Raw genomic sequence first — 11,979 nt, 5'->3', positions numbered from 1 at the left:
GGGTTCTTCTGGGTCAGCAGCGGTTCTGGTCTTAGACCTCAACATGGAGGCCATTTTTGTTTTGTTGAATCATGACCTCTGACCCCTGCAGTGGTCATGATAAAGTCACATTTAAATCCATTGCCTGCAGCAGCGTTGGTACCTGAAAGGCTGCTGGTTTGATTCCTGGAAGGTTCTGCAGCGTTGGGCTCGGGTCTCTGAACTGGGCCACGGGGCCACCTGGTTCTGGTTCTGGTTGGTCCCAGGAGGTTCTGTAGCGTTAAGCAGGTTAATTATCTGGATCACAGGAAACTGAACAGAACCAGAACCTTTAACCTCATTAGAAACCTGCTCTCTGGTTCTGATCCAGTATCAGAACCAGAACCATTTTCATTATTTGATGTTGTCAGAAAATCTTAACATGAAAAACCCGAAAAGAATAAAACTTCTGCTCAGACCCGGTTAGCTTTGACTCTGAGTCTATTGGGTCGGGTCGCTAAGCACTTACAGCTAATCATTTAAGGTACTGTGCCTTTAAGAAAGTTTGACTCACTCTGATTGGTCAGAAAAAGACTGAAACCTTCAGATTTATTAGAAAAAGTTTTAGTTGTTTTGATTGGTTAATATTAATAATATTAAAAACTGGTTCTGTAAAAAACTGAAAAAGACTTGAAGATAACGCCTCTCTTCTTCCTTCAGCCACTTTTCTTCTGTTCATCCCGTCTTTGTTGAAAGTTTGGCCCCTTTGATTTGCTGGCAGACTCCCCCTAGTGGCCTGGAGGATTCTGTTTTCAGGAGCGACTTTGCAGAGTTTAATACTTGCTGCTGTTATTTCTTACAGATTTTTGTTTGAGAGTTTTTTGGGGGGGTTTTCTTTTTTCATAAGGTTTTGAAGTTTATATCATTCATATATTGAAGTGCAGTTTACACCTTCTGACCTCCATAGTTCTATAAATTAATTTCAAATTAAACATTTAGATAAATCAGTAAATAAAATTATGAAGAATAGAACATATTTACAACTAAAAGAAAAATCATTTGTATAATACAAATGAATAAATAACAAAATAGAACATTTCTTTATAAAACTTTTAAAAAAATGCAACAAATATATCAGATGAAAAATATTAGCTGCCCAATAAAGTAATTAAATGATGCATAAAATATTAAATAAAAATGAAATATTTCTTCATGTATGAAAACGGTGTTTAAACAAAATGAATAACTGTTTCTGCTCCGGTAGAGCGCCCCCTGCTGGCCGCACACAAACACCATCCTGCTCCGGCCGCTGACGACACTGCAGAGCTGCTCTGGCAACCGAACAGCTGCCCGTCGCCCTGGCAACCAGCCCAGATTGAGAGTCACCACCGGAGTGAGGTCAGTGTTTCCATGGCGACGGAGCAGATGAGCGGTAATCCGTCCTTATTTGTGAACAGTGAAAACAGGATGGGAGGGGGGCGGGGCCAGTCTGGTCACGTGACCGCGCCCCCCTTTGAGCAGCAGCTGCAGCAGTGCTGCAGATCCTGCAGGAACATGACGGAGGTCAGACCGCAGGACTGCAGCTCCTCTCTGACGTCCAGCAGCTCTATCACCTTCATTCAGAGTTTTATCTGTTTGTTACAGAAACACAAACATCTAAGCGCTTTAAGGGAAACATTTCTCCACGGATTTAAATTAAAAAATCGGAATAAAAGGAGCTGCAGTTCCTCCAGCCGCCACCAGATGCGGCTAAAGAGTCTGGATCTGTGATCAAAGCGGTAAATAAAGGTTAAAGATAGAATAAGAGCAGCTGACCTTCCCTCCAGAACCAGCTGTGGTTCTGGTTCCGATCAGTTAGCTCTGGTGGTCATTTATCAGGAGGAACCAGAACCAGAACCGGGTCGTGTTCTAACAGACTGCAGCTGCTGCTCATGACTCCAGCGGGACATTCATCATCTCTGACTCCGGGTTTTTTCCTCTTACCCCCCCCAACAGCCCCTCTTACCCTTTCCTCCCCCCTTTCTTGCCCCCCTGCTTCTCGTCTCCTTCTGGCATCTTTCAAACCGCGTCCTGGCTTCTGATTGGTCAGGCCTGGTGTGAGGGGGCGTGAAGCCGCAGCCAATCAGACGTCGCCTCAGTCTCTCAGCCCCCTCTTGCCTTTTTCCTACCCCCCCCCCCTACATGAATATTACCCCCCTCCCTGCTTTCCCTCTGAATAAAAAAAATCCCCTGAGCTGTAAATCTGCCCCCCACACCTTCCTCCTCCTCCTTCTCCTCCTCCTCTTTCTCATGCAGAAGTGGAGCAGCTTCCCAACATGGCGGCTGCTTTGTGTCACTCACACAATGAAGGCCGCCCCCCTCCCTTTATGCCCCCTCCCTCCCCGGCTGGGTGCAGGTTTCTGGTTGCAGCAGCAGCAGCTCGGCCTATAAATAACCCGGCAGCCATCTTGTGTTGTCTCTGCCCTGTAGAGGAAGGACACAGGAAGAAGAGGCACACCGGGGACAAAGACGGTGACGTCACGGCCCTGTCAGCCTCTAGAGGTTCTGACCCGTCCCGGTCCAGTTAGTCTGGGGTCTCAGAAAACATTTGCATTCGTGTGTGTGTGTGTGTGTGTGCAGCAGATGGTCTTCAGCTGACATGTTCCAGCTTTTCCTGTAATCTTGTTCTGTTGGAACCAAAACCTCACCAACTTCCAGAAATGAGTTTTCATTTTTAGATATCTCTGAATAGTGTGGCATGCATTTGTTTTTTTCCTCTAGAGGTAGAACTCTGTAGAACTTCCTCTATTCAGGTCCAATACTTTACTGTTAGCAAGTCTCACAATGTCATCATTTTAATAGTTAGCATTAGCTTTCACCAACATTTTTTCCACTGTTTTTTTAGCGGTTCAGAATTAGCATCTACTATATTTTTTGTGCTCATCAGTTTATGTGTTTAGTGGTTTAACTTCTAATTTGTGTTTAGCAGTTCAGCATTAGCTCCTGCAAATGTTTTCTATTCTGGTAAATTAGAAGCTGAAACTACACCTAAGTTTTGGTTAGCTAAGCTCAACTCAGTATGTATAATTTCTTTGGCTACTTCACATAAAGACTCAGACAACCTGATCTAGTATCACTATCTAGTTATCACTATCTAGTTATCACTATCTAGTTATCACTATCTAGTTATCCCTACAAGCTTTTATCTGTTAACTGAAAACTCATTTCATGGCCCTGATATTCCCTCATACAACTCAGAAGGGATGATTGAAATAAACACTCTTTGACAATATATTGTTTTTTCCTTTTTAGAAAAGATAGAAAAATAAAAATCTGATCTGGTATAAAAATCTGGATTTTATTTTGAATCCAAACCAGGAAGAGAACCCTGGTTTCTACCAGCTCCAGTTAAATTATTGATCTCCATAGCAACCGTTCTCCTCCAGCCAGACGCCATGATCAATGAAAGGACAGGAGCAGCTGCCCCACTGCATTCTGGGGTTTGTAGTTTTATCTCTCAGCCAGAACTACAAACCAACCGGTGGATCAAAGTGATGTCAGCGGCTAAATGTGACACACGACCAAATATGGAAATCCTGTGTGAGGCCTGAAATGTGAGACATTATATTTAGAACCAGTTAAATCAACAGAACCATCGGACCGGTCCGGTCCGTCTGGTACTGACCAGAACCCGGTCCAAACCGAACATGGAGGAACTGATGATTTCATTTCTATAATCTTGAGTTTAGAACAAATCTGGACCCGACCAGAACCAGAACCAAATGGACCTGGTCTGTAGAGAATTTATCAGTATTTGAGCGATTAGATCTGATCCAGTTCCAGAACAACAACAGAACCGGGTCGAGCTTAATGTCAGAACCGGTCCAGAACCCGGCGCTGCTTTCAGGCTGGTTCTGTAGAACATCCGGGTTGGGTTCAGAACCTCTTTCATGGGTCAGAGTAAACCAGGTCTTCAGCTTCAGTGCAGCCCATCTGTACCGGGTTTGGACCCGGGTCCTGGCAGAACCGGCCCCAGGAAGACGGATCGTCAGGTGGAGTCCGTCCTGCTGCTGGAACCGGATCAGAACCGGCCACCTGGTCCAGTCCAGTTCTGTAAAGAAGTCCGACTGACATCCCTCTGTCTCTGTAGGGAACTCACATCATTCCGGGTCGGGTTTATCTGAGCAGAACCAGCAGACTGCTTGGGTTCTGATCGGGACGGCTGGACGGAGAGGGGGATGATGGGAAACTGGCGCAGAGGAAGATGATGAAGAGGAGACGTCTTACTTCTTGGACAGCAACAGCCTGAAACAGAGACAGGAGAAGAGGTTCTGGTTCTGACCCGGAGAGACGGGCCTGCTGCAGCGGACCGGACTCACTTGAAGCTGTCTGCGTCCTGCGGGTTGAGCACCAGGCTGTCTGCGTTCAGGTACACTCGGTTCTGGGACTGCGCCACCTGCAGGACAGACACAGATGGATCAGAACCAGAACCAGGTTCTGCAGAACCCTGCAGATGCCGGGTCAGAAGAACGGTTCATTTTTAATGAGAAAAGATCTGAATAGTGTGGCGTGTGCCTGTTCATCTGTCCTCAGCCTCCTTTATAACCCGGTTCTCTTCAGGTTCTGGTTCGAGGTTCTGTACAGAACCATCAGCGTCACCATGGAGACCAGAAACCCAGCAGCAGAGACCACAATCTGCTACAATTTTTATTGTGCAATTTGAAAACCTTGTGGTGGCAGCATCATGCTATGGGAGTCTGAACATCCAGCCAGAGACATTATGGGATGGCCTAGTCAAAGTAAAGGACCAACTCCAGCTGAGAATCATCAGTGGTAAAATTTTAAGAAGAATGTTCTCCATTCAGAGTCAATATAAATGCAAGCCACACTTTTCAGATTATTACCCATAATAAAATATAAAACCCGTTTGGTTTTTCTTCTTCTCTGGTTTCAGTCGACCTGCTGCTTCCTGTTTCTTATCCTCCATCTTTAAAAACTCCAGCTGTTGCCGGGCAGATTAACTCTCTGCTGCAGGTTCTAACCTGCTCTGATGGTAACAACCAGAGGTCAAAGGTCAGAGCACACAGCAAGAAGCTGAAATGAGGCTGATTCCTGGAGGTTTGTCGCCCCCTGGTGGTCGTCTGTCAGCAGCTGCTGGAGGGAGCAGATCGGACCTCAAGAACCTCCAGAACCTCCAGAACCGTTTTGTTTAATTGGGATTAATCAGAAACTTTCATGTTTTTATTGGGATTCAAAGCGAGTCCAGATCAGAGGAAACTCTGCAGGAACCAGAACCGGTTCTGATAAAACCCTGGAGGTGATGCTGCTTGGTTTACTAAGCTGGTTGCCATGGTTACCTGCAGCTCCGCCCCCCCCTATCAGGTGAGTGTGAAAAGCCTACAGCTGGTCTGGACCAACAGGAAGTTCTGCTGGGTTCTTACCGTCTTGGCGATGTTCTGGGCTGCCCGGATCTTCCGGAGCTTCAGGTAGCCGGGGTTCTTCGTCACGGCTATGCCCAGCTGACACACACACACACACAGAGAGAGAGAGAGAGAGACACAGAGACACACACAGAGTGAAGTGGGTCGGACAGTAACGGTTTCTGCACGCGCTCAGATGGAGACAGGAAGTGTAAACAATAAAACTGATCAGAAAGTCACTTTAACTCTTCAATAACAGATCAGCTCTTCTTCTGCTGCTGCTGTGGTTGATGTGGAAACTGTTTAATAAAACATCCAGGAATCAAATCACAGATGTACTGAATTATCAGGCCGAGGTCAGCAGAAAGGTGAGGTTACCGTGGTAACACAGACTGCAGCATACGATGCATTTATGGCTCTTTTTGCACATTTTGAAGCATCGTATCATAAACAGTGGATGGAAACCAAAAAATTCCAGAATAACTTCTTCAATTTGGTTTTTAGCTTTTCTGAAAGAGAGTTCAGAACCGGTCCAGATTGGGCTCTGACCCGACCCGGTCGTCCAGCTCACCATCTTGGCGGCCTGCGCCTCGCCCTCAGCCTGGATGATCTTCTGCCTCTGCTCCTGCTTGGCCTTCTCCACGTAGAACTGGGCCCGCTGCGCCTCCTGCTGGGCTGGAGGAGAACAACCAGAACATCAGATCCAACCGGGCCTGTTGAGCCTGAGGAAGCGGCCCGGTTCCGGTCCACTCACCGACTTGCTTGGCCTCCACGGCGGCCGTGTACTCGCGGCTGAAGCTCAGCTCGGTGATGGCCACGTCGTCCAGGATGATGTTGAAGTCTTTGGCTCGCTCAAACAGCTCCCTGCGGATCAGCAGCGACACCTGCAGGAGGGGACGGGCCGGGCGGAACCGGGCCGGATCAACATGACTGACTTCCTGCTGCACCAGAACCAGCAGTCGGGTCGGCTGCACCTACCTGGGCCCTCTGGGTGATGAGCTGCGAGGCGTTGAACTTGGCCACCACGCTCTTCAGAATCTCGTTAACGATGGAGGGCAGAACCCGCTCATCGTAGTCCTGACCCAAACGCTGGTACAGAGCCGGCAGGTTGGAGGCCAGCGGCCGGGACAGAACCCGCAGCGTCACGTTCACCATCTGCAGGTCTGACAGAACCAGAATCAGAACCATTAGCCAATCAGAACCAGAATCGTTAACCAAAGAGAACCCGCAGCGTCACACCCAGCATCAGGTCTGACAGGACAGCTGATTGGTTAACGGGTCGATTCTGGTACCAGACAGAACCCGACCGTCCAGATGAAGCAGGGAGATTAATGAATTAATTAATCTTTAAACTTTACAAACATTAAAAGATATTTTTGTTAGTTTTTACTTGATGTTGACAAATAAATAAATTATAAAAACAAAATGGAGGCTGAGCTGTCTAGTTAAAGGTAAATGTGCTCATATTTAGTGGTTTCCATGACGATCAAAACCCTCTGATGAAGCTTCCAGTTAATGGATGTGCTGCCCTCTAGTGGGCCGACAGCAAACTGCAGCCACTTCCCTTTAATCCAGAGTTTCTCAAACCTTTTCAGGTTGAGGATCATTTAACCAAGAGTCACAGATCACCTAACCTCAAATAACACAAGAAAATATTAGTCTGTTAGCTCACATACTGTTGTTTCTTAGTTCTTCCTAATAAGAGTGGTGCCATGAAAACATCTATCTGGGCATTTTAAATTATTTACAGATACTGAAAGTGTCTAAGCTTTCAAATGATGTCAAACACACGCAAATATAAAAGTTGTTCTTTACTACCAAGTGTTGTGTGCAATAATAACATTTAGGGATATTTGTGATTTTGAAGCACAATTAATGAGAAATAGATTTGAGTTGCTTTAACAGATACAAAAAATCATTTTCTGCACCAAATATAAAAATAACGAACCCCTTTCTATCAGTTGTGTTAAATTAATGTAATTTAATAATTTTTAATAAAATGAAAAATGACAAGAGCTGTTGATGTGCAAGCAGAGTCTCATGAACAAGCAAACAAAGAACAGTTCTCAGTAAGTGAGTGGAGTTCTACCACACAGAGCCGTTCAGAGGAATCCAGTCGTTAGTGAACGACACATCCACACCCTGCAGCTTCAGCTTCTCTGATCATTTAATATTCCTGGACTTGTTTTCTTTCCACCAGAATCTGCAGCTTTTGAGTGACCCGGTTTTCAGCCGGTTTCCTATCATTATTTTTAACACCATCCTTTGCTAAGCTAGCTTTAGCGTCGCACTTCGTATGGAAACAGTTGTTCACATGCAGTAAACCAATGAAGTGTTCTGGACCAGAACCAGAACCAGGACCAGAACAGAAAGCCAAATATGGGTCAGATTTAAAACGACCTCTGACCTTTGCTTCCTGTGAGGGAGGAGATCTTCCTGGGCCGGGCTCTGATGTCATAGATGATGGGGTACTGGAACCAAGGGACCCTGCAGACGACAGCTGGGTCAGAACCAGAGGAAAGTAATCTGATTACAGCAGGAAAACCTTCATCCTCACACAGAGGATGACGATGTCCTCATAACTCAGAGACGTTATGGCTGGTGATGCTGCAGGCAGGAAGGAGCTCCAGTAGCAGTCTGTCTCACAGTGGGCTCTGAAGAGGCCTCTGACTGAAGACAGTTCAGTATCCAGGCTGGACGGCTCCATCAGCTGTTAGCAGCTCTGCTAATCCACCTCCTTTGCTTTTGCTGCTCTTTAAATGTGTCTGGTTGTTTGGTTTGGAATCCAGGCTGAGAGACGCTGGAGTCTGGGATAAGATCCAGCAGTCATGTTCCACTGAATGACATGATTAACCATCCTGTTGTCCTCGGGTCAAAATGACCCACCACTGTGTTAAAACTCCCCAAAGATCCACTAAATGTTATTTTAGGACAACTTAATGTAAAAGTCTGACTGGATCTTGTTTTAACCTTGAAGTTCATCCATTTTGTTTGCCAAAGATCTTCTATTGTTCACCATGATGGATGGAGGAGACACTCTGAACTTCCTCCTCCTCTCTGCTCCATGAAGCTTTTCAACTCCTCTGGGATTCAGGGTCAAAGTTCAGATATTAGTGGAGCCTCTGAGATGCTAATCAGTTGTGAAAATTATAATAGCAGTTGTTAAAATGCAGCTAATAAAGCTGCTAGCTGAGCTAACGTACCTTAAGTGGAGACCTTCAGCCAGGACCGTGTTCATCTCCATCCCACCAATCCTGTTGAAGATGATGGCTCGATGTCCTCCTTCCACTGAACAAAGAGAGAGAAACAGAGGACAGTCAGAAGGTTCTGGTCCTGGTCAGAACCGTTACCTGCAGGATGCTAGTGGTTCTGACCCTCAGCATGATGCTGACGTTTCCTGTCTGAGCTTCAGTTTGGTTCTGCCACACCGTTAGCTTTCTATTGGACATTAACGGACAACTTCCCGATGGAGCCACATGAACGAAAATAACACAGATAAGAGTTTATAACAGGATGTCCAAAATGTGGCCCGGGGGCCATTTACAGCCCGCTGGATGGCTTCGTTTGGCCCCTCAATCCACAACTCAAGGATGGAGCGAATTCATAATTAATTAAAGATTTTTACAGAAAAATAAAATGTTCACATTTATTTATATAGGATAATTATCTTAAAACTTTGCTAAAACCAACCAGCACTGTCTGTCCTTAAGTAAAACAATAATTCATGAGGAAAGTGAACTCAAAAAAATCTTTGGGAAATATTTATCTGTCACGTTAAACAGCAACTCTGCAAGATCCTGTTTCCCAGATTTCTTTTCTACAAAAATCAGACTCTTTTGCTTTAATAAAGTATTGTCTATTTAGTATAATATAAGAGATCTTTTCAGTTTTAACTAAACAAATGTGCCCTTCTCGCAACTTTACAGTTTTGGCCCTAATGGCTGAAAGTTTGGACACCCCTGATTTATAAGGTGAGAAATGAAGTTTCTCACCCAATTATTGAGTCGGGGTTATCAGTGGGATCCCAGAGGATCCCGAGGTTTTCCAGGTACAAATCAGATTGGATGGGATCATAAGGAGACTGACTTGGACTGGGATCAACTGGATTTAAATCGAAGTTTTCTCCTCCAACTGGACTGAAACTAAACTGTTTCTGCTGCTGAGGCAGAGCTTCAGACCAGCTGTGGAGGTGTTTGGGGTCAGAGGTCAGGGCTACCTGTGTATGTAGCTTCCTTCACGCCGTAAGCCAGAGCTCCAGCTCCTATCAGGAGCTTCAGTCCAGTTCCTGCTCCCCGGGGTCCAGAGGACATCCTGCCAGCGATCTGCCGCAGCTGCTGCAGAAAACCCTGACAAACACAGCAGATCACGTCTGATTAGATCAACACACCCAGCAGATACAGAGCATTAGGATCAACAAACTTGACCTCCATACCAGGCCTTAAAGCTTGGATCCCTGTTCTAATAGAGTCTGAGTCACTAATGTTGAGCTGATGTATTAGAACAGCCATTAAAACAAAGCAGAACCAGACATTTATATTATTACTAATCGCATTTAAATCCTCCTAAATTAGCTATACTTGTCGTCTAACGTCAGCTGGACTCAAGCGCTGAATTTTAAAACGGCACGAGTCGAGGCGCAAAGCGCGGGAAACCACGGAGCTGTTCTACCGAACTGGGCCCGGAAAGAAGAAAAGGGTTCCGTAAAAATCATAGATATTAACGGAAAAAACACACTTACACCTGGCTCCTTGTTCGCCATGCCGTCCTGTTAGAAGACCGGATGGGAAGAGACGACAAGGTCATGAGTGATGACGTATTTCCGTGTCCATTGAGGATTATGGGAAATGAAGGCTTCCTGACTGTCTTCTTATCGTTTTGAGTCATTTTTAATGATTCAGATGATTATTTATTTGATCAAATAGTTTAAAAACAAGAAAGATGACCTCCGCTTCGATATGTTTGATTTTTCATGATTTTTCTCTGATTTTTTCCATTTGTCTGTTGCTGTTTTCTAAGTATAAATAAAACATCTTGTGCATTTTTCTAAATTACTATGTTGAGTGGCATATTTATTTTAATGTGAGATATAATTTTTCAATAACTGTACAGTATTTGTCCTATACTGTACACTCTTTATTCTATTCTATTCTACTCTATTTGAATATTTTTTTCATTAGTATTTATTTTAAAATATGGACTTTCAAAAATATTTATTGATATTTTTCTCTCAAGCAGTCAGTCTTTCTTGAAATCATTTAAAGTTGATCTTTACTTCCTTTATTCCGGTATGAAGACACAATCTGCTGTGAGGAAATCTGAACAAAATGATCAGATTTGATCCATCGGTGGGTAAATATAATGTTGCTCCTGTGCAGCAGGGGGCAGCAGAGCTCTGGAGTTCCCGACTGATGAAATATTTCAGTTACCTTACTCTGTTTTGAATCAAGTCTGAGCCACTGAAGTCTCCACTGATTTTATTCTTTTGTCTGAATGATAATTTATTAAAAACTAATTACATGGTTACAAAATAAAGGTTGAATTTTATCAAAGGTGACTAAGATTAATGCAGATTTTAGGAAAAAATATGATGATAAACAATAAAAATTGTTGCAGATTTCTGTTAAAATGAGATCTAGATCTTAATGGGGTTTAACTGGCTGAATAAAGGTCCGTCCGTCCGTCCGTCCATCCATCCATCCATCCATCCATCCGTCTGTCCGTCCGTCCGTCCATCCATCCATCCATTCGTCTGTCCGTCCGTCCGTCCATCCATCCATCCATCCATCCATCCATCCATTCGTCTGTCCGTCCGTCCGTCCATCCATCCATCCATCCATCCGTCCATCTTCTTCCAGCCTTGCCCCATTGGTGCTGGTTCCTCTCCAGCTGTCAGCGGGCGAGAGGCGGGGTCACCTGGTCGCCAGTCCACCGCAGAGGTTGTAAATTTAAAATAAGTAAATAAATAAACAAAATGCTGTGTACATTTAAATAAAAAGTACATAAAACATAAGGATGATTTTAAAAAGGCTGTAAACATTTTGTGTAAAGTTTTTATCTTTTATATAATAATGAAGAGCTGCGAAACAGGAAGTGAATTATCTGAAGATTAAAGACAGTTTAATACAAACATTAGTCAGACATTCAGGGACAGAAAATGTCTCTGAATCTGTTTGTGTTGGTATGAAATTAATTAATATAGATTATTAATGAACTAAGCTTCTTTGTCTTACAGAATTTCCCCTTGGGGATTAATAAAGTATTCATCATCATCATCATCATCATCATCATCATCATCATCATCATCATCATCATCATCATCATCATCATCATCATCATCATCATCATCATCATCATCATCATCATCATCATCATCATCATCATCATCATCACCATCATCATCATCATCATCATCATCATCATCATCATCATCATCATCATCAGACTCTTGAGATGCTGCGATAGTGAAACCGTGAAATGAACTCAGATTTCCTTACAAACAGGTAAATATGATCAGCAGAGATTCTATAATATGATGTCGATCCAACACCAAGTAATTACAGGGACAATATTACCAAAACCAATAATTATTATTTAAGAAGGATTCATAATCAAACTTCTCATA

At 44.0% G+C, this 11,979-nt stretch overlaps 1 protein-coding gene across 2 annotated transcripts; it reads right to left on the bottom strand.

The window, feature by feature from the left end:
• Positions 1-3,276: 3,276 nt before the first annotated feature.
• Positions 3,277-10,212, bottom strand: LOC122841740 (prohibitin-2-like). 2 transcript variants are annotated; one of them, XM_044135308.1, is made up of 10 exons: positions 10,096-10,212; positions 9,574-9,703; positions 8,561-8,645; positions 7,765-7,844; positions 6,336-6,520; positions 6,112-6,241; positions 5,929-6,032; positions 5,379-5,456; positions 4,317-4,393; positions 3,277-4,242 (listed from the first exon to the last, which is right to left on the bottom strand). In XM_044135308.1, exons 1-10 carry the CDS (start codon positions 10,114-10,116, stop codon positions 4,221-4,223), a joined length of 912 nt encoding a protein of 303 aa, XP_043991243.1. In that variant the 5' UTR covers positions 10,117-10,212; the 3' UTR covers positions 3,277-4,220. The 2 variants fall into 2 exon arrangements, with proteins under 2 accessions (XP_043991243.1, XP_043991244.1); XM_044135309.1 differs by lacking the exon at positions 10,096-10,212 and adding an exon at positions 9,790-9,808.
• Positions 10,213-11,979: the final 1,767 nt, after the last annotated feature.

Source organism: Gambusia affinis, linkage group LG12 (assembly GCF_019740435.1).
Source record: "Gambusia affinis linkage group LG12, SWU_Gaff_1.0, whole genome shotgun sequence".
Classification (NCBI taxonomy): Eukaryota; Metazoa; Chordata; class Actinopteri; order Cyprinodontiformes; family Poeciliidae; genus Gambusia; species Gambusia affinis.
The sequence above is the reverse complement of the archived record's forward strand: the minus strand, read 5'-3'. Positions and strand labels throughout refer to the sequence as shown.